We start from the raw sequence: 27,506 nt of genomic DNA on the forward strand, positions 1-27,506 counted from the left end.
TTAGGGGTTTAGTTCTACGTCGGCGAATGTTGGACCCTCCCCTGCGCTACAACCACGCGTCTGGTAGTGGCGAGGCCAGAGCAGATCGCGAGGAACCGACTTCATCGCTGATGCCAAGAACGTTACCCGTTTTCTACGACGTTCAGTTATTCATTCATTGCAGCCCTCGGAAGACAGACATTGTCAAGTAAGTATCACCGGTGATGAACTATCGGGTGCGAAAAGGCATCGCTAGGGGAACGACGATACCTGCCTGCGCCTCAGATTTGCACTGAGAAAACCTTACAAAATATTTTGGGCCTTACGAAGAAAAGTAGTTTGTATAACAAAGTATTTTGAGCATACGTATAAGCTTACAAAGAAAATACTTCGTAATTTACGAACTATTTCTTCGTATAACAAAGTATTTTAGTTTGTTATACGTATGCTCAAAATACTTCGTAAGGTTTTAAGAGTGTGGGTGATAAAATTATTCTCCAAAATTAGCACTCTCCGAGTCTCACAGACGTTAAGTAACGGTACTGACATTTTGTCGATATTATCTTTGGTAAATTTGTGCGTCGGTATTTAGAACTTTTCACTTTTCTACCTATTGTCTGCATTTTGGGTTAGTACTTGTTGGCGAAAAAGTTCCTACATAAGTTTATGCAGTAAATTGTTCGTGAACTGAATAAGAAACAATACTACCCGTGCTACATGACTACGAAGTTTTTAGTGCGTAAGCGCAAAGAGAGTATGCTAATTCGTGCGTTTCACGTACATGCTCAATTCTGTGCAAAACGTATTCAGTAAAAACGCAGCAATTTACTGTGAGCGTAACGTTGCGCTCACGCTTAAAACCCTGCAAAGTATTTTGAACATACATGATACAAACTAATTTACTTTGTCATACGAAGTAATAGCTCGTAAATTACAAAGTATTTTCTTTGAAAACTTATGTACGCTCAAAATACTTTGTTATAAAATTCTCCGTTTGCTTAGTAAGGTCTAAAATAGTTTGTAAGGTTTTCTCAGTGCTGACTCGGACCCAGGTCTCCCGCAGTGTTACGAAAGAAGGATACCCCCTCTCCCCTGTAAGTTTAACGCAACAGAGTACTTCGGAGAAATCCAGACCGGTGTCAACAACAGAACCCTACCCGGGTAGGAGCGGGTAGGAGCGACGTGTGTTTGGACTCAGGACGAGGTGTGTCTGGTCTGCGCAACGCTGTGGTATGTGGGGGTGCTGAGTCCGAGCCAGCGTAACATTCCGCTCGTTTCGCATCAACAACCCATCTGCGAACGAATTATTCGATATAGTGTCTTGATGTGTCAGGTCACGGCCTGCTTCCGCCCTCAAAGCAGCATCGGGTCTAAGATTCCGACAGGTCCTTTCGTGGGTAGCCATCGAGTCAACTGACTCAAAGCCCCTCAGTACAGCTCTACCAAGATCTCGGCGTAGTAGTAAGCAGTACGTACTAAAATTTGGCTTGCGTAATTCGCTAACCTGTGTCAAACGACTATTATATCAGCGCTTCGACAAAAGTCTTGATTCCGTACCTGTTCCTTCTACTTTCCTTCCCAAACGTGGCGTGTACTGACGTCCTGTCTAGTATTCTCGTAAATTCTCTGGTAGTGCTGCTGACAATAGTGCTGCTGGAGGGACAAGTATGTAAACAACTTACCCCCAAGTACGTTTCAACGCTGTAAGGGAACTTCTTACGTTTTGGGATTTACGTCTCATTTGACCGACGTTCTTTCTTGAGGGTGAACCATGATTTTTATGGTTCCTGACACTAGGTAGCACATGCAATAAGAGATCGAAAATTGATCATTCTGGTCGTATCATTCTCAGCCTTCGACACTGACTGTTTCTCATCAACAGACGCACTTCTTTAAATAGCCATAATTCTTAGAAATTTTTCCAAGGGTAACGTAGTAACTGCTTATTACAGCACTAATATTTTCTGTTTTTAAAGTAATCCCAAAGACATTTCTTAGTAGCTTAGTAGGAACTGCGAAGTATTATGATTGCTTTCAGAAATGTGTCTGCTACTGAAAAGTTGTCAGTTCCATCGCAGCCAAAACCCATTCCGGCAAATGAGCAAAGAGCAAAAGAAAGAACATCATCGACAGCCGGGAGGAAGGGGAATATGGAGTAATCCCTATGTAATAGGGAAATAAACTGAAAATGGCCGCGGAAAAAGACTCCGCAATGCTAGTATCCGAGTAGTTACACGTTTCCCAAACGTTACACGTGTGTTATTAAAGAAGCATTTGGAGCCAAGAAAAGAAGCCACTTGATGTGCCTAGCTCGAACTACAGCCATAAATGTAGGTCAACTTCAAGATCGAAATTTCACCCAAAGACATATTTTTAGGACCTTGTCAAACTCTTGGAAACGTGTATTCTGATAATCTTTGGTCGGTCGATGTTCATAGTTGTAATACGTTCCAAAGCGACAAATCATTTGCCTCATTTTGGCGCAAACAGGGTAGCAATTATCATTTCAGCAGACTAAGCTACTTCCACCACTTCGGTTTCTGATGCAACTTTGCTGTGCAACTGCTCCACTCCACGACGACCGACAAACTGGTTTTCTGAGAATAATGCTGAGCTTATTTGAAAAGCAATAACATTTTTATTGCGTTAGTAGCGCCATGAAAAAGGTTATTACAAGTGCAATAAATCGACGCGTCATTATAGAAAAATCCTAACTGCCAAAGTAGATCAAGACAATCCTAACTTTCAGTGCCAATTATTCAGAACTATCCTAACTGCACATGACGTGAAAAGCGGTCTTTTCTTTAAGTCCGTGACGCCAACAGACTTCATAAAATTACCCGTCGTGGAGCTTGTCAAGAAGTTCCATCCTTACAAAAGTACTTGGGTATTGCTTTACAGAGATATGGAGATTCACTGATTTGCATTGAAGATACTTCATAAACACTTTTAAGTACCTCTGCAATTAGGATTAGTTCTAAATCTGCACTGACAGTTAGGATTGTCTTGGATCTGCTCTGGCAATTAGGATTGTCTTGGATCTGCTCTGACAGTCAGTAGTATTGTTCTGTTAGGTCGCTTCGAAATGTTGTATTGCATTAGCGCATTTATCATTTTTAGCGTAGTTACCATTTTATCACATCAAAAATGTGATAATCTGGTCCCAGAGCGGCCAAGACCTACGGGACTTATTGCATTTCTAACGCAATAATTTTTTATTGCTGCTACAGATGCGATAATTTGAAGGAATCACATACGACTTTTTATCGCTGCAAATTGTATGAAACTTATCCTCGAACTTAACACATTAGAAAAATCAGTGGAGGACCGTTCTTTCTTGGCTTCGCTGATATCGTTCCACACTTGGGAATTCAAAGTTCAGAATAAACGTTAAAGTTGTAGGTAAACGAACGTCTCGATCTTCGCGGACCAGTGTCCTGGATGTCCGGATATAGCCAGTATTGACAGCCTTTTGTTCCGCAGCCTTCCCAGCCGTCTCGACATCGCCGCCCGCGCCATGCTGGCCGACCTGGAGGTGGACGCGGTGACAGTGCCGCTGTTCCAGCTGAGCCTCGCCACGCTGCCCGAGGACGAACTGCTGCGGGTGCTGGGCTTCCTCGGCACCAAGGAGCTGCTGCAGAGCCGCGCCGTGTGCCGCAGGCTGAGGGACTTGGCTCTGCACCCCAGCCTGTGGCGGAGCAGGAGCCTGGGGAGCCTGAACATGAACATGTGCGTATCAAGTGTTTAGTTCCAATATTTTAAAGTTCACTCTAAATGGGATTGCACTGATGTGTTTGTAAGATTATGCAAAGAATGTGACAGGTTGCAATCCCTTGTTCGCAACTTGGGAACAAGTGCTTCGTAATTTTGCTTACAACTTGTTTGATTGTGAATCCTAGCAAACTTATTGTCCGGAAAATTACGATAGTCACTCTTACACACTAAATCGTGCTACACTGGTGTTTTGAGTGTAATAATGAACTTATCTTGAGCAATAACATTTTAATTTCATTATTGGACCCATGAAAAAGATTTTGCATTATAAGTGCAATAAATATTGTATCGCAATTAGCGTAAGGTAAAAAATCAATTGTGGGTCACTTTTTTCAAAAATGCATATTTAAAATATTAATGTTGAACAAGTAGCCAAAGTAGCTTCGAGACGTTCAAATATGATCCCTTGACTACGTTTTGCAGCATAGAAGCCCCGTCTTTCGTCCTTGTTTACTGAGCTACAGCCGTTTTTAAAACTGGCTGTTTTGGCCCACAATTGATTTTTGGAACCAATTGTGGGTCAGCAATTTTTGAAGCTACCCGCGCGCCAAGCCTTGTACTGCATTTGCCAAACTAAGGTTGACTTTGAGTCCTTAACCTATTATATCCTTAAATCAGCAAGGGCGTCCCCCTCCGTTCCATAATTCGATTTCTTTTTAATGTTTGAAAAACATCCTTTTTTCCGTTTTTCTTGCCCTTGGATTGGCCCAATTTTCCGTTGAATTTTTAAGGTCTCTCTTTGCTGCCCGATGGGTTTCGTTGTGGTCGATGCTCAGACATCCGCACCTTTTCAGCTGACAAAGGAAGGTTGAGGGAAGACCCATACCGAATTTGAAGCCGGTGCGGTCATTCATGGATTTGTAGCGGCCCGTCAAACAAAATGGCCCACAATTGATTCGTGACCCACAATTGAATTTTGACCTTATTTATCACTTCATTGGTGTAGTTATCTCTTTATCACACCAAAACTGAGGTAATCTGGGCCCAGACCAGCCATAACCTAAGAGACTCATTACATTATTGACGCAATAATTTTTAGTGCTGGCACGGATGCGATAATTTGAACGAATCACGTTATCCTTTTTATCGCTACCAATTATGAAATTTATCACCAGTGTAGTAACAAGTAAAGAATTCTACCTGAACATTGTGTGTGTAGTGTGGTGTGCTCCTGACATTTCTGTCTGGCTGGTTTTGCTCCTGACACCTTATTCATTTCTATGTTAATTGCACTAAGTCAAGCCTTACATTTTCAGCCCTGTTCAACTGGTCGCCACGACACTGCGTCTGGCACCTTGCCTGGACAAGCTTTACCTTCGGATGAATAAGCGTGAGCACCCGCATCAGCTTGGGACTCTGCTTGTCTCGACAAACTGTGCTATCCGCTGCCTTGATGTTTACGCGTCACTTTCAAACGGACTCTACACAGCGATGGCCCTAGAGAGGTATACACAGTGAGCAGGCCGCTATAGCCCGATTGACACTTTGCGATTGACCGCTTTTGCGTGTTTGATAAGTATAACGTGTTAAACTTATCAAACACGCAGAGTACAATGGAAATGGAACAAAAAACAAAAACGAATGTTTTGCAGGCAAGCAGCCTTGGGACGTCTAAATGCCCTCACAGTCACTCTATGCGGAGATTATACTGGGGGCTCATATGAAGACTCATCTAAGTACTCATCAGAAGTCTGGCTGCTCCTCAACAAAATTCTTCACACTCAAGGTGAGTCGGAAGAGTGTGTCTAAAATGGGAATCAAGGATGATCCCCAAATTGAATCTGCTCAAAATTTTCGAGTCAAATCTGGTCAAAAATAAGGGCATTGAGACAAACTCCATCAAATTCGATTCGGCTCAAAATTGCCAGTTTTAAAGTAGGTGTGCAAGCGTGCGAAATATTGCCGCTGCCTGCAAGTTCAAGGGTGAGACAGTCTCAAGTGCAAACCACGATGTCTCACCCTTACAAGTGTGAGCCACGTTTGACTCAACCTTGCTGCCTATAGGTCTCTCTGATTCAATGCCACAGGACATTGCTTTACAAATCGAAGAGCGTACATGGTATGCTCTAACTGGAGCATGCCTGCAAGCACGCTCTAGCTAGCGCATGCCTGGCAAGCATGCACTTACTAGTGCATACATGCCAAGTACAAGCTAACTGAAGCATGCATCTAGTGCATAAGGGAAAGGGAGTTGCCTGCATCAGGAAGCGTGTAGGATGGCATTTATGCGCTAGTAAGTGCATGCTTGGCAGGCATGCGCTAGCTAGAGCGTGCTTGCGGGCATGCTCCAGTTAGAGGATACAATGAGCGCTCTTCGATTTGTAGAGTGGGTCCTGCCCCAGGACCCAAGCTTGCAAGTGTGAGACAAACCATGTCTCACACTTGAAAGCGTGGGACAAACGTTGCTCACACTGGTAAGCGTAAGACAGTGCTTCGCAACTAAATAGTGTGAGACTGCCACACACTTGGATTTGCAAAGGACGTCCTTTGTAGCTTCAAAAGAGAACGGCGGCTTCGCAGCTCACGAAGGAAATCGTTCTCTCTCAGACCTATATAGACTTTTTTCTCTCTTGCTTACGGCGTGTTTTGAGCAAACATAAAATGTACTATTTTCTCTCAAACTATACACAATTTTGATCGTTGTCAAGATAAAATCGTCAATAGATCATGTAGAAAATGAAAAGTACTCTGTAAATGACAAAAAGTCAGGTTTAATGGACTAAATACAAATACATTATAAAATGATCAAAACAGTGCATAGCTAAAGAGACAGTACATATTATGTTTACACAAAAATCTTTATGGCAAGAGATACAAGGTAGGTTCACGCCAGACCGCGTCTTGTCGTAACAGGATTCGCGATGTCTCGCTGCCTGTTCCTCCAATCCGCGCCTGGCGTACCTACCTTGGCCTGCGGCGCTCGCCTGCCTTCGGTAGGCAATGCTTGTCCATCAGTTACTTCTAATTCGTTCGTGCTGGGGGACTCCGCCCCCCAGACCCCCTTTATTCTAGATAGAGTTGCTTCATCTACAGATAACACGGTCTTTACCCTTGTAACTTTTTAACTTGTCCAGGCTGGGGGGGCTCCGCCCTCCAGACCTCCCTTTCATCAAGACAGGAGAGATCTACCTGCAGAAAACTCGATTTTTCGCCGTTTTTAGGTGTTTTTCGGCTATAAAAACACACACACACACACACACACACACGCAGAGAGACAAAACTTTTCAACCCTACTGGAGTAACGGGCTTCGCTATCGCTCAGCCAAAAAAGTCAATACGAGACTGAAAGTATTTGCAATAAAAACCATTTTGTTTGCAATACAAAGGAAATTTCTTCCGTACCGTAGGGTAAAGTGCCGAACATGGATCGGGGTACCAAACATGGATCATTTCTGTTTGGGGGTCTATCACTAAAGACCAGGTGAGCAGATTCTAAATTTCTGTCTTTCCTTGCTTAGACTGACCCTTTGACTGTTCGATGTGAATCTCACAAGTTTGCAACTGCGTCTCTCTACTCTGCAGGGTTGCGTTTAGAAAGGCACCTAAAACAGGCCCCCGAAAATCGATGGAAAAATGACGTTCAAAAAGGTGATTTTTGCACCCCTGATTCTGGGCCAAGCAATCACCGCAGTCACTTCAAAATTTTTCATCGTGCACTTTGGACAGACTACTTTGATATTTTTGGACTACTGAATGCATACCTTGCTTTGTGTCCGTACGCTGGTGGGGTGATCCATGATTGGACCACCCTAACCTAACCTTAGCTAAAATAGCCATATTTTCTTGTCCTCACAACTTCCAAAGTATTCGAGTTAGAGGTACCATTTTTGGTAGCCATATGACCAGTAAGGTAAACATCAACATTAGATTCAAAAATAGAAGTCAACCCATACTTAATTTCGATCTAGAGAAGATTATTTTAAAAGTGATCCATGTTTGGTAACCTTACCCTATACAGGCAATCTGGGAAGGATATTTTCTTTGTACACCGACAAAATTGTTTGTCTTAGTGACGATTTCCTTCGTAGGCTGCGAAGCCGCAGTTTTCTTTGTATTACAAAGATCGTTCTTTGTCGGGTTTTAAGTTTCCATGGCTGTAATTTTACTTATGCTTTTCCAAATTGAGCGTGGATTTAAGATTTGATGCAAGATTGGTGAGTTTTAGCTGGACGGACAGAAATCACTTTGCATTCCATCTTAAGGACCACTCTCATCTTTTAATCGACATGTTGTCCATATTCATTGACGTTTGTGCGCAAGAACAGAATTTCGCCAAGAAGCTTAACAAATTTGGCAAGGCAGAAGTGTCAGTAATTTCTAAAATGGTGATACGCTTCTTAATGCGCGCAAACGTTAAGACGTTCCTCATTTAAAAAAATCTGTAGTACGAGTCGAAAAAAGATATCGCCCGTTGGCAGTCGTATTTACCCGCTAGTTTCAGCCGATGTTTTGATTTTGCAGGATTGGCGTCGGTAGAAGTGAAGAATTTGTGGTTTCGTGAGACCGAAACCTTCCCCCAGGAAGGCGGCCTCATCAAGGCCGCCAAGTCGAACATCCCTGTGCCGCCGTCCTTGCTTAGACTAGTATATGAGCCCGGCCTGGACGACGCGGCCAATCTGACCTCATATCTTCACTGGCATGCGAGCACGCTGCAGGTAAGGGAACGAAGTAATTCGGCAAATGCCTCCATTTTCTTTCACTGTAGCAAACAGGTACGGAAAATTCTGTTAATTTTTTTGCCAGGATCCTCCGTAGCCCTCTTATCAATATTCTCCGTAGGCTCTTACAGTATTCTCCGTAGCGCCGTACAGTTTTCTCCGTAGGACCGCACAGTCTTCTCCGTAGGGTCTAGAAGACTGTATAGCCTTACGGAGAACACTGTGCGGTCCTACGGAAAATACTGTAAGAACCTACGGAAAATACTGTAAGAACCTACGGAAAATACTGACAAGGGGCCTACGGAGAATTACCACAACCTGTTTCCAGAATTTTTCGTAGCTTTTAGCCGCAGCTGTACACTCAAAAAAGTGACATCTTAGATTTAAAAAAAAATGTAACCTTTCTTGATTTTTGCAAGACAATTTTTCTTTATCTAATGTTTTTTTTTCTTGAATGAAGAAAATTTTTCTTGTGTCAAGATTTTTTTCTTGCAAAAGCGAAGTAAATCAAAAATCAAGAAACTATTTTTTAGGGTGTAGTAATGAAGCAAATGCCCCGTAGACCTTAATGTAGAGTGCGGTCCAAAGACCGCCCCGGAAAAATCTGGAAAAAATTCTGAGCTTGCATTCTCAGACCTATTCAGCACCAGATGGTTGAACAAAATACCGCCTTATAGGATCAACAACGTTTATTTTGCTTTGGTTCATGATGAACTCGAATGTTTGCACCATGTCTCAGGATGAGCGTGATAAGCTTACACTGTTAAGAATAGTTCTGCAGAAACAAGCAAATGAGTAAAAGTTTCGTGCACTAGTGATGCTGAGAGGACACAGACCACATGTGACCTCGTATAAACGACCTGCGTTTGGTGGTGCGGTCTAAGTCGTTGTCCGCACCATGCGTATGCGTTTTGGGTTTCCTGCTCCCTTGAGCTTGTAGAGTGACGGTCCCTTTGTCTCTTTCCCTCAGGTGGTGCATTTCAGTAGCGAGCACCCCCATGCGGCTGTGACGCCTTTCCTCTGCTCCCTGCCCCATCTGCGAGAACTGCAGTGCGCTTTTTTGGAGAACATGCCGGCGCTTCTGCAGTGCTCTGAACTCAAGTCTCTGCATCTGTTCGTGAACGTGGACGACTCGACGAGACCGCTTTTGCCTGGAGTGGAGCAGTACATCCGCACGGCAGTCACCCGCCTGCAGACCCTGACGCTGGAGTACCCAAACCCTGTAAACTCAGACCCCGTCTGCGTGGGCGCCGTGAACCTGCTGCTGAACCTAGCGGGCCCCAGTAAGAGTGCCGCACCGGCGCTGGTCAATCTCACACTAAAGTATACTTACGGTGACCTTGATGTTTTCGCACCACAACCGCAGCTGCCGCCTCTGGCTGCCGTCCTCCACCGCCTCAAGCACCTCGTCACTCTGGACCTGAACGGACCGCCCACGCCCAGCTTCTTCGCCGCCATGGATGGCGAAGTGTTGCCCAGCCTGAAACGGTTGTCGTTTCGGGCTGACGACCCCGATTGGGGCTGGGGTTGCCCGCACGAGTGGTGCCACGGCGAGGAGCCCCGAGCCATCCTGCGCAGGTATCCGCAGCTCCACCTGGTCGTGTGTCCGGGCCACGACATGGCGGACCCTTTCTGTGACGAGCATTATTGTCACGAGTTTGAATCCTTATATATTTACATCCTGTTCAGCCACGCAGTTCGCGAGCATTGCGACCAGGACCACAGTTTAGGTGATTTCTCCAGTAAAGAAGATGATCAGAAAGCAGTAGATTTCCACATAGTTTTGTAGACTAAATTAAATCTGAATTCATGTAAACGGTCAGACTTGATTTCAATTAGTATTCGTTATGTTATCTTGTGTTATTCATGTGCCAGGAATGTGTATACAAAGGAGCGCAGTTCTATGCATTGTATTTTTGAATCCTTTGTTCCTTTATTTTGTGGAATTAATAAATTTGTTCCCAAGCCACTGCTGAATATATTGTCTCTTATCACTTCTTCCCGAAATCAGCAGGATTTGTTTGTCACTTCAAAGCAGATGCCAAATTGAGGGATAAGTTACCTTAGCTTTTTTAATTCAAGGAAAAGCTGCGATTTTGTCTATTTTTTGTTTAATAGATTAAATTAACCGAAAGTGCACGGTATAAACACACTGCAAATCCAAGTGTAGGACAGGTCGACACTTTAAAGCGTAGACCAGTTTGTCCTACGCTTGCAAGTGTCGACCAGTTGTGTCCGACGCTTCGAAGTGTCGACCACACTGTGTCCGACGCCTGCATGTGTAGGACACTGTTTGTCCTACGGCAAATTACACTGAGTTTCCCATTGTGACCCCACACTTCAGCCGTCGGACATTCTGTGGTCGACACTTGCAGGTGTCGGACAGCGTGTGGTCGACACTTCAAAGCGTCGGACACTACTGGTCGACACTTGCAAGCGTAGGTCAAACTGGTCTACGCTTTAAAGTGTCGACCTGTCCCACACTTGGATTTGCAGTGCAATGCCTCTTGCAAAGAAACGGGTCAGCCCGAAATTTAATGTGGGTATTGCGTGAACGTGCATGCGCCTCGCTCAAAAGTATTAGTTGCTTCAAGCCGTTTTGAGATCGATCTTAATGGATTGAAACCTCCTCACCCGAGCAAAAGACTGTATAAATATTTCTTAGGGGTAGAACGAAACGACCTGGCACTCTCATCCCAGGAACGTGACATCACGTTAACACGAAAGTGACAAATTGTGACGTCCCTAAACTTTGAGCTATGTGTCATGTTCGCTTGAATGTGAACATACTAGTTTCTGGCAGATTCACCTCCAAAAGAATGTGACACAATGCTCAAAGGAACGTGACATTTTGTCCCATTTGTTTCAACGAGACGACACGTGCCTGGTGAGTGTGTCGTGGACCCCTACTTCCAGCACAAAATGGCGAGCGTCGCCCGTTCTACCGTACTAGCAAACCGTTTGTCCATTGGTAAATTTACACAGAGTGCATGATACACTGTCACAAAAAAAAATACCTTTTACGAAATACTTGGGAAAGACATTTTTTGTAGAATAACCAGTTTATCCTCATGTTTCTCAGGAAAGTTTCTTAAACATACAACCTGCTTCCCAAACTTATGAGTTTCTTCGTGAACCTGGTAAGTTATGAAGTAAACTGTGGGACTATTTCGTCACTTCAAGACAAAAAAAAAAAAAAACAACACAAGAAATATTTTGTAATGAACGTCTTTCGAAAGTTAAGTTACGGTGAAATCGCTGGAAGCGTTTAATAATGAAACGTTTGTGAAGCACTACAAAGTAAATCATCACTAATTTTTTTCTGAGATAACTGCATACTATTTAAAAATAAGAAACCTACGACAAAAACATGTTAACTTGATGTGTACCAAAATAATATGCGATGAATCGCGTCGTACCTTGTGCCGCTTGTGCTTCACAAACGTTTTCTTGAGAAAACTTTCCTGCGAATTCGTCGTAATATTACAATTGACTTCGTGAGACATTGATTGCAATCTGTTTCGTGTCGGCTTCTGCCTTGAAATGACGAGGTAATCCGCTGATTTACCACAAAATTTCATTGGTTCTAGACACACTTTGTAAGTTTCCGAAGCAGCTCATAACATTAGGAATTGTTCCTTCTTTTAACGAAGAGAACTTTGTGAATTCACGAAATGTTTCCACCCTAAATATTTCGTAAATGAAAAAAAACGTAAGACACAGTAAACTTCTTACGGATACATCCTATCTGTATTACGGACATTTTTGTGCAATTGCAATTACGGATAGATTTTGCTTGTAATACGGATGAAATCATCCGTATTACAAAGAGTTTTACGTCCGTAACATACAGACGAAAATATCCGTATGGTACGGGCGTAAAACTCTTTGTAATACGGATGATTTCATCCGTATTACAAGCAAAATCTATCCGTAATTGCAATTGCACAAAAATGTCCGTAATACAGATAGGATGTATCCGTAAGAAGTTTAGTGTGTACTAATGTATTACTAATACTTTGGTAATAGGACCTGTCCCATTCAATATCGATTGAAGTGGCAAGAGGGATTTGAAAGCCACTCCTGGGAGGGGGATTCTTTGTAATTGAGATTGGCCGTGCCTCTGTCTCCGGCATGTTGGTTTAAGTCTTGTCAGGGGTTTGTTTACGTCGGCAACTATTGGGCCCTGCGCTGCAACCACGCTACTAGTAGTGCAGTTATTTATTCATTGCAGCTCTTCGGAGACAGACATTGTCACGTGGGTCATTAAACTATCGGGTGCGAAGAGGCTTCGCCAGGGAAGCGGCGCACTCGGGACAGTGGCGTGCGCAGAAATTTAGAAAGGGGGGGGTCAGGCCACGCTTTTTGCCTACTTACAGGGGGAAAGTGACGCAATTTGCCTACCTTTCAGGCGGCTGTCTAGTGGCCAAAGGGGGGGGTCATGACCCCCCTGACCCCCCCCCCCCCCTTGCGCACGCCACTGACTCGGGACGATTTCACGTATTTGCGGTGCGAAGTTCGTCAATGCACTGTGGTAAATTCTACGAAGCACGTTGACTTGTGAGTGTCCGGCACAGAAGGCAGCTCATGGCTTCCGGTCGGGGCCTTCTCAGAAACAACCGGTTGTAATTCATGCATTCTTAACGCAGTTTTTAGTTTTACCCTCATTTGCTGTTTAAACTGCTCTTGTATGTAACGTGACTCCGAAGTACTTTGTTGTTCGTAGTGCTTACATTTGCACATAATTGTGCGTGCGTTTTTAAGTGCACGAATTTTTCCGTAACTAAGCACGAACGAATTGATGCATTAGCGCCGGACCCCGGTCTCCTCCATGTACTGTTACGGAGGACACATGCCCCCTCTCCAGTTATTGCGTAACTCAAAAGAGTATTAGGAGGAAATCCAGACCGGTAGTCAAGAACAGATCGGGAAGGGGTAAGGAACGCGTGCACTTAAGGGAGGGATATCTGGTCATTGGTCACTGGTCCGAGGCAGCGTAACGTCGCGCTGAATACACCAATAGGATACATTCGTAGATCCTGCACCGGAAGCATACAGACGCCATGTTGGCGGAAGTAGATCAAAACTTGACATGGGAAAGGGACGATAGTCAAACGTATCGGCCACACTTGAACATTTACAGTCGTTTGATACTTTGATACAGTACATATGTGTTTTGCGAGCAATATTTGTGCAGCTCTGCTCTAGTTTTAGATCCGAAGAGAGCTTCGGCCAATATGGCGTCTGCTTGCTTCTGGTTCAGGATCTACGAAAGTACCCTATCATGAGTACCCTATACGTTTCGGAACGACTGTTATGATAACGCATCGTTCAACGCTAAACGGTCCCCCAATGAATCTTGAAACGGAAGAAGAAAATCAAATATACACCACTTAAAACAGCTTCCGCGCAAGCGCACCGAGTGGTGTGGAAACGTGTGCGCATGCGCTGAAGCTGTTGTAAGAGCTCACCTTTGGTCTTCTTTGCATTTTAGGATTCATTGGAGTCACGATTGTAGAAATGTGATTAGAGTACCCTTAAGGCCTAATGTGTCGATAACGCCTAGTGTAGTCAACAAAGTAGCTTCCGGTTTAAGACGCCGACGCAGGTCATTTCGTGGGTACCTATTATCCGAAGTAAAGTGACTCACACGTTGGGCTCAGCTCTACCAAGATCTGGGTAGTGAGCAGCTCTCCCGTGCCCATAATTTGAACCGCTATATCTCCTAAACGGACTGAGATACAACTCTGTGCGTGGTCTCATTCGATTCAGCGCGTCTTTTTCTACAATGTAAGGTCACTTTCACACCGAAGTTAGAGAATGTCAAACAATGCCCAAAACGTGCATTTAAAAAAAAAAAATGACAAAATTTGCATGAACCGCTACTATATCTCCTAATCGGTTTGACGTAAAAATCTGCGCTTGGTCTCATTCGATTCATCGCGCCATTTTTTGCTATATAAGATCATCAGAAGTTTTTGTCCACATATTTTTCCCAGGAACCCCTGGAAGAAACTCTATTTTTTAAAGGTGTTTTTAGGGTGTTTTGGGGAGTTTACTCCACAGGTATTCGTCGGAGGTCAAATCTGAGGTCATATTCTTGTTCCTTGGCCAATTTTACGTACAGTGATCAAATTTTAGCCCTTTACTATGAAAAGTGTAAAATTAGTCCAAAATACTCAAATTCGTGTTTTTTCTCCAAAAAATAAACTAAAGTTGGCCATATCTCGGGCAAAATTTTTTTGCCGAACCTAATATTTTCACTTAAGACTCTCCTTTAGTTAGTTATAACGCCTACTAATAACAGGAAAAGTAGCGATATACATCGGCAACTTTGGCCCGTCCCGTACATTAAGAAACGTACGAATTTCGCCTATGTTTGACCCTGACGGGAATTAAACCTGAGTCTGGGGTCAAAATAAATGTCGTTTTCGTCATCAGCACCCTCGAAAACATCAAAAACAATGCAAAAACTCGAATAAAAAGAATGTTCAAAAAATACTCCGCTGGGATTTGAACCCGGGTCCGAAGTTCTCCGATTCGCTCGAAACTGGCACCATTGGTTTTCTCTCGTCGCCCCGATTCCAAAAATACCCCTACATGCCCTCCTAGCTGCATCCGTTGCCGAGATCCTCCTCGACCCCATGTAGACCATGATGCACCTGCAGCAGCGCCCCCGGGGCTCGGATCGGATTTGCTGCCACCGGGCGGTTCTTAGGGTCACCCAAGGAGGCTCCATACCAAATTTGGTCAAGATCGGACCACGGGAAGTCCTCGGACGGACGGACGGACGAACGAACGGACGCACAGCAGGGATCATACTATATGCCCGTCCCTCCGTCATTTTTTTACAAAAAATAAACGGGACGGGCCAAAAATCAGGCAAATCGGAGAGGGTCGCTGGAAGAAGTGGTCCGTCTTAGTTGATTTTGCTCCTTACTTTTTTGGCTTCAAATGCTGATATCGTCCCGCTCTTAGGCATTTGAAATTTAGAATAAACGTTAAAGTTTTAGGTAAACGAACGTCTCGATCTTCGCGGACCAGTGTCCTGGATGTCTGGACTTGGCCAGTATTGGCAGCCTTTTCTTCCGCAGCCTTCCCAGCCGTCTCGACATCGCCGCCCGCGCCATGCTGGCCGACCTGGAGGTGGACGCGGCGACAGTGCCGCCGTTCCAGCTGAGCCTCGCCACGCTGCCCGAGGACGAACTGCTGCGGGTGCTGGGCTTCCTCGGCACCAAGGAGCTGCTGCAGTGCCGCGCCGTGTGCCGCAGGCTGAGGGACTTGGCTCTGCACCCCAGCCTGTGGCGGAGCAGGAGCCTGGGGAGCCTGATCACGAGAATGTGCGTATCAAGTGTTTAGTTCCAATATTTTAAAGTTCATTGTTAATGGGATTGCACGACTGATGTGTTTGTAAGATGCAAAGAATGTGACAGGTGATGCAACTCCTAGTTCGCGATTTGGGAACACCTGCTTCGTAATTTTGCTTACAACTTGTTTGATTGTGAATCCTAGCAAACTCATTGTCCGGAAAATTACGATAGTCACTCTACAAATCGAAGAGTGTACATGGTATGCTCTAACTGGAGCATGCCTGCAAGCACGCTCTAGCTAGCGCATGCCTGCCAGGCATGCACTAACTAGTGCATACATGCCATGTACACGCTTCCTGATGCAGACAACTCCCTATCCCTTATGCACTAGATGCATGCTTCAGTTAGCGTGTACATGGCATGTATGCACTAGTTAGTGCATGCCTGGCAGGCATGCGCTAGTTAGAGCGTGCTTGCAGGCATGCTCCAGTTAGAGCATACCATGTACACTCTTCGATTTGTAGAGCACTCTTACGCTCTAAATCGTGCTACACTGGTTTTCTGAGTGTACTAATGAACTAATATTGAGCAATGACATTTTTATTTCATTATTAGACCCATGAAAAAGATTGCATTATGAGTGCAATAAATATTGTATCGCAATTAGCGTATTTATCACTTCATTGGTGTAGTTATCTCTTTATCACACCAAAACTGAGGTAATCTGGGCCCAGACCAGCCATAACCTAAGAGACTCATTACATTATTGACGCAATAATTTTTAGTGCTGGCACGAATGCGATAATTTGAACGAATCACGTTATCCTTTTTATCGCTACCAATTATGAAATTTATCACCAGAGTAGTAACAAGTACAAAATTCTACCTGAGCATTGTGTGTGTGTGAGGAGTGTGTGTGCTCCTGACATTTCTGTCGGGCTGGTTTTGCACCTGACGCCTCATTCATTTCTATGTAATTGCACTAAGTGAAGTGAAGCCTTACATTTTCAGCCATATTGAACTGGTGGCTACGACACTGCGTCTGGCACCTTGCCTGGACAAGCTTTATCTTCGGATGGATATGCGTGCTCACCCGCATGAGTTTGGGACTCTGCTTGTCTCGACAAACTGCGCTATCCGCTGCCTTGGTGTTTCAATGTCACTTTCAAACGGACTCTACACAGCGATGGCCCTTGAGAGGTATAAACAGTGAGCAGGTCGCTACAACCCAATTGCACTGCGAGAAAAAACTACAGGGAATCCTGTTAATTTTTTCACAGTGTCGCTCTGTACTTAAAACCACAGTGATCTCCTTCTTTTAAAAGACGGAGCTCACTGTTGTTTTTTTGTGTTCATCTCTCTGTTGTCCGAGCGGCCAATGCCACATCGGGACGACATGGTCGAAGCCTCACAGGTCACCTGGGTTTCCAAGGACGTCGACGGGCACCTCACAGGGTCCTCGATGACGATGTGAGCATTTTAGACCTAGGTTCCGACCATTCGTTGAAAAGGTCTCATCAAGGTTACTCGAATCAAGAATAAAAAAAAATTCTTGGTCAACCCCCTTTTTTAAGATCCTGTTCATCTTGGTCAACTCGATCTTGAAAAAAGGGGGTTGGCCAATACATTTTTTTTGTTCTTGATTTGAGTAGATCTTGATGAGACCTTTTCAACGAATGGTTGGAACCTAGGTCTAAAATGCTCACATCGTCATCGGGGACCCTGTGAGGTGTCCGTCGACGTCCTTGGGGACCCAGGTGACCTGTGAGGCTTCGACCATGCCGTCCCGATGTGGCATAGGCCGCTCGGACAACAGAGAGATGAACACAAAAAACAACAGTGAGCTCCGTCTTTTAAAAGAAGGAGATCACTGTGGTTTTAGGTACAGAGCGACGCTGTGAAAAAATTAACAGGATTCCCTGTAGTTTTTTCTCGCAGTGTGGCACTTTGCGATTGGCCACCCGTGCGTGCTTGATAAGTAAAATGGAACACTACAAATCCAAAGGTCAGACTTCTCGCCATTCCAGAGGCAAGACATAAAAGTCTCGCCAAGATTTGGTCAGACCTGAAAGTCTCGCCAAAATTTGGTCAGACAAAAAAGTCTCGCCACAAAACGGTCATACTCAAAAGTCTGACCCCAAAATGGCGAGACTTTTGTGTCTGACCACCACCGAAAGGCCGTAAGGCGCCGGACGGTTACGGCCTAAAGGCCGTGGTCAGACACAAAAGTCTCGCCATTTTGGGGTCAGACTTTTGTGTATGACCGTTTTGTGGCGAGACTTTTTTGTCTGACCAAATTTTGGCGAGACTTTCAGGTCTGACCAAATCTTGGCGAGACTTTAATGTCTCGCCATATTTTGGCGTGAAGTCTTTCCATCCAAATTGCAGTGAAGTGGAACAAAAACGAATGTTTTGCAGGCAAGCAGCCTTGGGACGTCTAAATGCCGTCACAGTCACTCTATGCCGAGATTACACTGGGGACTCATATGACGACTCATCTAAGTACTCATCGGAACTCCGGCTGCTGCTGAACAAAATTCTTCACACTCAAGGTGAGTCGGCAGGGTGGGTCTAAAATGGGAATCAAGGATGATCCCCCCAAATAGGATATTTCGGAGCAGCCCTGGCCCGGAAGAAGAAGAATACAAACGGAAGTTAGAAATGGCAGTTTCTATGAGAAATATACGCTGCAGATGAGGATCCGCAGCGTATATTTCTCATAGAAACTGCCATTTCTAACTTCCGTTTTTGTTCTTCTTCTTCCGTGCCAGAGCTGCTCCGAAATACCCTATTGAATCAGCTCAGAATTTTCGAGTCAGATCTCGTCAAAAATTAGGGAATGGAGTCAAACTCCATCAGGTTCAAATTCGGCTCAAAATTGTTAGCTTTAAAAGGGTGCGAAATATTGCCGCTGCCTGCAAGTTCAAGGGTGAGACAGTCTCAAGTACGAACCACGATGTCTCACGCTCACAAGCCACGTTTGACTCACACTTGCTGCCTCTAGTTCTCATTGATTCAATGCCACAGGACCTACTAGGGATGTGCGAATAGTTCGGTATCGAATCGAATCACCCCTGATTCGATTCGGGGACGGATCTCTTTGCTTCGACCCCGAATATTTGAAATTTTCGAATCGTCAGTGGTTCGTGTTCGAATCGGTTGCTCCAGAACCGTTGAATTTCGCGCGCATAGCGTTGTTTTCGTTGTTTTTATGCCAAAGCAAGATCAGATATTTAATTTTTACTTCTTTTTGTATTCCTGCCTTATGCCCTTTCTTTATTTCAGAAAATGTGTTTTGAAACTAACTAATTTTTTTTAGTTTCAGTTCGAATTTGATTCGATTCTGAATCTTTAAAAGTTCGATTCAATTCGATTCGACAACTTTTTCCAGATTCGATTCGAGTTCGATTCGAAACTTTTTCTTGAGATTCGATTCGAAATAAAATCCTTGATTCGCACATCCCTAGGACCTACGCTTGGAAGTAGTGCGAGACAACCCATGTCTTACACAAGTTTGTAAGCGTGAGACATTGTGGTTCGCAACGAAATGGTGTGAGACTGCGTCACACCTGGATTTTGAAAAGAACGTCCTTTGCAGTTACAAAGAGAACGGCGGCTTCGGAAATTACGAAGGAAATCGTTTGTAATGAAAACGATTTTGTTTGCAATACAAAGGAAAAATCTTCCGTAGCGTACGTACCTAGGCAGCCTGGGAATGATATTTTCTTTGTATTACCAACAAAATCGTTTTTCTTAAAGACGATTTCCTTCTTAGGCTGCGAAGCCGCTGTTTCCTTTTTATCACAAAGATCAGTGGCGGATCCAGAGGCGGCCCATTGGTTTGGGGGGGGGGGCAAAGTCGCTTTTTTTGCCTACTTACAGGGGCAAAGTAGCTCTTTTTGCTTACCGTCAACGGGGGTAACTTGGGACACCAGGGGTAACTTGGGACAGTCTGCCTTGTACAGCTTGTTGGTGCTGCCATTCAGCGACGGGGGTTCCTAGCGTCAAACCCGCGGCAGGGTTTTGTTTCAGAGGCCTCAGGGCATGCGCGGAAAGGTGGACGAGGTGCATAACATCACAATTAGTATTTGAGAAACGGGAAACTACATAATAGGGCTTTGGACAAAATATGTCTAACATTGACAAGTTGACCCTAGTGCAAGGAGTGGAATGCAGATTTGGCCGATTAGCCTCTCTGGGTTGTTAGATCATACACAGACAATAACGTTCGCAAAAGGGCGTTGATTTAAGTTTTCCCATCTTCGGTGCAGACTTCAATTAATCAAAAATCGAAATTTTACGGGGTAACTTGGGACAGTCTTTTCCTCATGTTTCCAGCAGTCCTAGCCTTCTTGGAGTTGACTGACCCGGTCCCTGACATAACTGAAACTTCGGATTTTACGCTGATGATGGAAAGAGATGCCTTGCTCTGCAGTTTCGTCTTCTGGTAATCCATATTTTAAAATTTTCAGAAAATACTTGGATCAGGAGAAAAGAGAGTTCCACGTAGAGCCCTAGATATAGTCTAATATCGGTCCTACAATAGTTCGTAGGCCTGAATTCTTGGTCTACATGTTGAGACTAAATTTTATTCCATCCATTAGCATCAATAGATGCATGGGAATGTAGCTAATTACCTACTGTCCCAAGTTACCCCCGGTCATGGGGTAACTTGGGACACTCTTTCGAGACCTTTTGAAAACGATACAATCGAGGCAAATGAACCAGACGAGCAAGAAATCATGGGGAAAGGGTCAAACTTTAACATAGTTAGGATCCAATCACCTAGGTTGAGAATCTTGCCTCTGGCGTTCAAAAAACATGAAAAAGTGTCCCAAGTTACCCCCGTTGACGGTACCTTTCAGGCGACTATCCAGGGGCTATTGGGGGGGGGGGTGTCAAGTTTTAAGGTGCCACGGCAGAAATTTTACTTTAACTTTCCAATGTGAGCGTGGATTTAAGATTTGATGCAGGATTGAGTTTAAGGTGGGCAACGGACAGAAATTACTTTGCATTTCACCTGAAGGACCACTACTCTCATCTTTGACGTTCGTGCGTATGAACAGTTCGTTAAGAAGCTTAACAAATTTGTCAAGACAAAAGTGTAAATAATTTCTAAAATACTCTGCAAACTAAAGTGTGTATATACACTGTTCGGGATTATTTTGTGAAATTACGATTAGTTGTCTGTTAAATTTGTACCACGAACTGCTCGTAAATTTAATAAACGATCTGATCATCCACCTTTTTTTCGTCAATTTACAAAAATATTCTTAAACTTACAAACTTTATCCTCAAATTTTGGTCGTTTCAGGCATTTTTTCTTCCTATATAGTAAGGAAACAACGGACGAAAACGCACTTTTTCAGACTTGCTTTTACAATCATACTTGTAAATTAACGATTTCACCTGTAAATTTAAGAAGCAGTTTGTAAAATGATGAACAATTTGTCAATTTACAATTTTCTTTGTAAAAAAACAATGCAGTTCGTGGTACAAATTTAACAGACAACTATTCTTAAAAATAAAGCTTGATTTGTAAAAAAACAAGTTTACGCGTGATAAAACGAGAATAGTCGTAAGATAACGATTTTATCAGTAAAACTACGATCTTTCGTCAGTAACATTAAGGTTTCATCGTAAAATTACGAATTTATTCCTAAATTTATGAGGAAAGTTTGTCGAAAATATGACGATTGTTCGTTTCATGAATCTTGTAGTTATTTTACGAATTATTATTTGTAAAATTACAACACTAATTGTTGGGTTTACTGTTGTAAAATGACGACTTCCCTTAACAGTGTAGTACACTCTTATTAGAGCATGCTTCCAAGTACACTCTTATTTACAGCATACTTGCTAGGTACACACTAAAATAGAGTGTACATTGCATGTACACGCTAAATAAGAGTGTACCTGTCAAGTACACTTAAACTGGCCCATGCTTTTAGATAGGACTTATCGAGTGTATTTTAGCGTGTACATGGAAGGTACACACTTATTTAGCGTGTACTTGCCAGGCACACTCTATTTTAGCGTGTTGTTTTGGTAGCGAACTCACGGACCTTCAGATTATGAGACTGATCACCATGACCATGGTTTATTGACAACTATTACAATGGCCTAACTTGTGCTCGAGCCCCGGTCACTCCCCACAAGAGCTTGGCTCACACTAAATGTTTATGTAGAAATTTTTACGTGCCACTTGCACGATTTTGTGCATGCGGGGAATTTGCATAATATTATGCGTGAAAATGCATAAATTTATGCAAATTGACGCACAATTTTATGCACGACGGCACACAAGTTTAAAATTATGCATCACCACGTACAAAATTGTACATAAACATTTAGTGTGCTCACCTTGTCCGTATCCCGGCTGGGCTGCGACTGCCCGTCCGCGGCCGCGTCGCTCCGGGCCTCGGCCCTTCGCGACGCGCCCGGCGGCGATTTTGCTGACACAAGGGGTATGAGCCGCGGCGGTGGCGGATGCAGCGGCCGCGGCCCGTAAAGTGTTTGAACCTGCGTGGAGTGGCGCAACACTCCCCGCGTACAAAGATCACTGACTCCCGGCAGTGAAGGAGTTAAAAGAAATTATGCAAATGAATTTATGGTTATAGCCCTAGCAATTATGCTGTAAATAAGAGTGTACTTGGAAGCATGCTCTAATAAGAGTGTACTATGTACACACTTAAGTTTGCAGAGTAGTAGTACGCTTAGTAATGCGCAGAAACGTTAATACGTTTTTCGACAAAAAAAACCTGTACGAGTCGATTTAAGATATCACCAGTTGGCAGTCGTACAGTATTTACCCGCTGGTTTCAGACAATGATTTGATTTTGCAGGATTGGCGTCGGTGGAGGTAAAGGTTTCGGGTTATCCTGGGATCGAAACCTTCCCCCAGGAGCTTTGCCTCCTGAAGGCCGCCAAGGGGGACGTCCACGTGCCGCCATCCTTGCGCAGACTGGTGTACGAGCCCGGCCTGGACGACGAGGCCAACCTGACCTCCTATCTTCAGTGGCACGCGAGCACGCTGCAGGTAAGGATTGTCAGGCCAGCTGAAGAAGAACAGGGCGCAGTTTCGTCGGGTAGGGTTTGAAGGCAGGCGTTGACACTTTGTAAAACCAATGATGGTATTCACAGATTTGTGAACACCATCATTGGTTTTACAGAGTATTCACAGATCTGTGAATACCATCATTGGTTTTACAGAGTATTCACAGATCTGTGAATACCATCATTGGTTTTACAGAGTATTCACAGATCTGTAAATACCATCATTGGTTTTACAGAGTGTCAACGCCTGCCTTCAAACCCGACGAAACTGCGCCCTGTCCTTCGTCAGCTGGCCTGACAATTCTTACCTGCAGCGTGTAAGTTCATGTCACAGCTGGAATCGTAATCAAACCATGTCTATTATTTGCCCCTGATTTGGCGCTTCAAAACATATAATCCTGACTGGCTGAAAACACCCAAAATACAAGTAAGGAAGTAGAAGATACTCATCAGACCCCTATATCTATCATGGGATCATAGCTAATCCCATTCTTACATACCCAGGCTACAAATAAGTCATTTCTCCGCTAAAGTCCTTCAGACTTCGGAGTGAAATTTACGCTTTCTCCATAGCTCCCAAACCAAGTCTGTACCCAGGCTGAAATTTTGTACAGTTATTAAGACCAAGAAAAGGTACTTTCTCAAATTCTTTCAAAAATATGTTTTTGAGATCTAGAAAAAAAATTAAAGTTCAACTTTTTTAAAAAAGTTAAAGTTTTTCAAAATTCTTGAAAAATTATAAAATGATGTCCTCATGCCCCCATAGGCCTGGTAAAATTTTCAAGTCCCTAGGTCAAGGTCTTCCCATCGATTTGTACCTTCAAAGTTGACATTTACCAAAAAGTCGCAAAACACCCTATGGTCCACTGCTCCGGACTGGGTCGACCTAGGACCTTCAAAATTTGTGGGCATCTACCCTAGGGGTACATGTAGTAAAATTTTAGTTCAGATCGGTGACACCAAAAAAAAATCGTGTGCTCCCTAGGTATGGAATCAGTCAGATATATTGTTACAAAGAACTTGTACTTCGTAATACGAATGTAACGGCGGTTTCGCGGCCCGTGAAGGACACCGTTTGCAATTCGAAGGAAAATTTTTTCTACACCTACGACGGACGTCGTCGCAGCCGGCAAAGGATTGTTTTGTTCGTATGACAGAACGATTTTGTTCGTAGTCTGCGAAGACTTTGTTTTCCTTGCATTGCAAAGAGCAGTTCTTTGTAGCATTTTAAGTGTGTACTCAAAGGCCAAAGACTAAGAAGCATCGCCCCGTAACACAAAGAAAACGAAGGCATTCTGAAATCTACGAAGAAACTCTTTGCGAAACATCTTAGTCCTGCCGAACTAATTTTAACAGTGTAAGCTTATCACGCTTATCCTGTTAGACGGTTGAGAGCTCCACATTTGTGATGCTGAGAGGACAGATAGCATGTGACCTCGTGTGAACAACGAACAACACTACGTTTGGTGGTGCGGTCTACACTGATAAAGATTTTGTCGTAACTTAGCGACACATTTGTCGCTATTTTTTTTTAGTGGTAAGATTTGTTGTGGAACAAATGGCTTGTTAAACCATAGTTGCACTGAAACTAAAGGATAATTTCACAACAACTAACTTGTAATAACACATCAACAGTCAACCTTCAAAAACAGGTCGTTGACCAACAACAAATGTTGTTAATCAACGAAAAGTATTGTAAGTCAAAGATTTTGTATTGTCAGCGACAAGTATTCCTGGAGTACTTTTGTCACTAAATTTATTCTGCATGGTTCTTTTTTTCAACAATAGTAATTTCTCTATGACTTTGAAGAACAAAATAGATGATTATTTTAATATGCTTTAATTGAGCAAATAATTGCAAAAGATATTTTTGTGGTTCATGATGAAATTCTATGTTTTGGAGCGACTAAATTTTCACTCATCTAATTGTTTCTGTACAACCATTTTGCAACAGTGTAAGTCATTGTCCGCACCATGCGTGCGGAGTTCTCCACTTGTTGGGTTTCCCGTACACTTGAGCTTGTAGAGTGACGGTCCCTTTGTCTCTTTCCCTCAGGTTGTGCATTTCAGTACGGACCACCCCCATGCGGCTGTGACGCCGCTCCTGTGCTCCCTGCCCCATCTGCGGGAACTGCAGTGCGGTTTCTTGGAGAACATGCCGGCGCTTCTGCAGTGCTCTGAACTCAAGTCTCTGCATCTGTTCGTGAACGTGGACGACTCGACGAGACCGCTTTTGCCTGGAGTGGAGCAGTACATCCGCACGGCAGTCACCCGCCTGCAGACCCTGACACTGGAGTACCCAAACCCTAATAGTGTAAACTCAGACCCTGTCTGCGTGGACGCATTGAACCTGCTGCTGAAACTAGCGGGCCCCAGTAAGAGTGCCGCACCAGCGCTGGTTAATCTCACAATATTATATACTAATTGTTTCGGTTGCGAATATGCGTGGGCACCGCAACCGCAGCTGCCGCCTCTAGCTGCCGTCCTCCACCGCCTCAAGCACCTCGTCACTCTGGACCTGAACGGACCGCCCACGCCCAGCTTCTTCGCCGCCATGGATGGCGAAGTGTTGCCCAGCCTGAAACGGTTGTCGTTTCGGGCTGACCACCCCGAGTGGGGCTGGGGTTGCCCGCACGAGTGGTGCCACGGCGAGGAGCCCCGAGCCATCCTGCGCAGGTACCCTCGGCTACACCTGGTTGTGAGTCCGAGCCACGTAGATGATGAATGCACGTTCTGCACCGAAAGAGATTGTCATGAGTTTTATGAGGAGACTGATCATATCCTCTTCAGCCATCCTGTTGACGCGCGTTGTGACCAGGACCATTCTGAAGATTTTCACATAGTTGTATGAAGTTGTATGATGAAGAAATCTGAATTCATGTGAACGGTCGCAACTGATTTCATTGTTTAAACTAATTAGTATTCGTTCTGTCCTTCTTGTGGTATTTATGCGCTAGAGTGTCGTCACGGAAGCGCTCAGTTCCTTACATTAAATTTCTAAGCCTTTGTTCCTTGTCTTTGTGGCATTTATTGTGTTGAAAAGCCTATTGCTGACGATCCTTTCTTCGTCACTTCTTCCCGGAATCAGGAGGATGTGTTTATAACCTTTAAGCAGTTGTCAAAATAAGGGACACTCTGGCTATGACGAAAGCCAGGGACGAAATCTGCAAAAAACTCTTGTTTATTCTTTGATTAGATCAATTGTGTGGCATTCGTACATAACAGCGCATCTACCGTGGGATTGTCTGTGAAGACACGTTGTTCTGTCTGATGATCACTCAACTAGTCTGCCAAAGTTCACGTCTGTTATTAGGGTCAGTTGGGGTAATAATGGGACACTGAAAACTTGGGGGAAAATGGAACACTTTCTAAACTTGACGAGTTTTGGCATTTTAAAACGTCCTACAATGACATGTTTGTGCTTAAAATGTTCATTGAGGTGTCTAGTATTCCATTTTTCATTCGGCGGGACAATGACTGCTCATAGAAATGAGAATTAAGAAATCAAGCAAAACATGGCAATAATGGGTTTTCTAAAGGTTGGAAAAATTTGCCGCAGAGGTCATCTAATTAGAACACTACAGAACCCCCCATAAACAGAAAAGTGAAGTATTATAGTGTTTTGGAAAGCTAAAAGAACGAGGATTTCGATCCACCAACTCATTTTGACATCAATGCATTCGTTTACTTGCAATTGTAGAATTTTCCTGTGGGGTAAAAATGGGACACCACTTTGGGGAAGAATGGGACACTCCTGGGGTAAAAATGGGACACTTGGTTAATGGTAAATTGTTGCCTTTGGGGAGAAAATTTTCAAAGTTGTTCGAATTGACATCTCTGAACGGAAATAGATAGGCCTCGTCAATACAAACAAAAAATGTCAATACATGCTATGGGTTTTGACGGATATTTAAAAAGTTAATGGGCTTTGAAATTAACAAATAGTCGCAAAAGGTCAAATTGCACCCAAGTTCTTTTGAAGCGCAATGCCTCTTCATTTTTCATCCGAACCGGTGGCATGTGATGACATTTATTGTTCCTCGTGTTGAGACGGATCGAATTTTATAAAGTGGTGTCTATTTGGAAAACTTTGAGGCCTGTTTTACCACTGCTAAGCCCTTGTCCCATTTTTACCCCAGCGTGTCCCATTTTTACTCCAAACTTACAAGTCCGAATTTTCACAGTTTATTTTACACAACTGCAAAATTAAATGACTTATTAGGCACGAAGTAGCCTTATAGTATACCCAGGATTCAGCCGGCCCGAGATTCGATTTGTGTGGCCCTTTATGCATTTCGGAAATTTTCTATACGATTTTAATGAGATTTTGCAGACTTGTAGATCTTTTTACGCTGATTCTGATGCTGAAATCTGGTTAAAAATTTGGTGGCCAATTTTGAGAAATTCGCTGTCAAAATCGCCGTTTCCATGGCAAAACTCGACTCGTCAAAGGAAAAAGAAGGGAGTGGGGGGAGCCGAGCCGAGCCGGACCAATAGCGGAGCTTCTTTTTGGGTCTGTACAGCTTACTCCAAAAGCTGAAATAGCACGTTCGAAATGAAAAATTTCTTTGACTGCAGGTAGACAAGATGCAACAATAGAATTGGTGTCGTTTCGAACGTGGCCATTTGGATCGGCCGGCCGGCCAGTGACTTTTTTTGAGAGTGTCCCGCACCAATCCCGCACCTCTGCGTTGTTGTTTTTGTTGTTGTTTTGTTGAAAATTTTTGTT

The 27,506-nt window shown here is 43.8% G+C and overlaps 1 protein-coding gene across 23 annotated transcripts; it reads left to right on the forward strand.

Moving 5' to 3' along the window:
• Window positions 1-11: 11 nt before the first annotated feature.
• Window positions 12-25,794, forward strand: LOC117639899. Of its 23 annotated transcripts, none has more exons than XM_034375881.1 (7): window positions 11,530-11,551; window positions 15,506-15,751; window positions 16,733-16,921; window positions 18,140-18,273; window positions 22,567-22,760; window positions 23,014-23,094; window positions 24,834-25,794. In XM_034375881.1, the coding sequence occupies exons 2-7, from the start codon at window positions 15,540-15,542 to the stop codon at window positions 25,626-25,628; spliced, it is 1,605 nt and encodes a 534-aa protein (XP_034231772.1). In that variant the 5' UTR covers window positions 11,530-11,551; window positions 15,506-15,539; the 3' UTR covers window positions 25,629-25,794. The 23 variants fall into 23 exon arrangements, with proteins under 23 accessions (XP_034231761.1, XP_034231781.1, XP_034231776.1 ...); XM_034375880.1 differs by lacking the exon at window positions 11,530-11,551 and adding an exon at window positions 12,588-12,669; XM_034375875.1 differs by lacking the exon at window positions 11,530-11,551 and adding an exon at window positions 12,887-12,971.
• Window positions 25,795-27,506: the final 1,712 nt, after the last annotated feature.

Source organism: Thrips palmi, unplaced genomic scaffold (assembly GCF_012932325.1).
Source record: "Thrips palmi isolate BJ-2018 unplaced genomic scaffold, TpBJ-2018v1 HiC_scaffold_12, whole genome shotgun sequence".
NCBI lineage: Eukaryota > Metazoa > Arthropoda > Insecta > Thysanoptera > Thripidae > Thrips > Thrips palmi.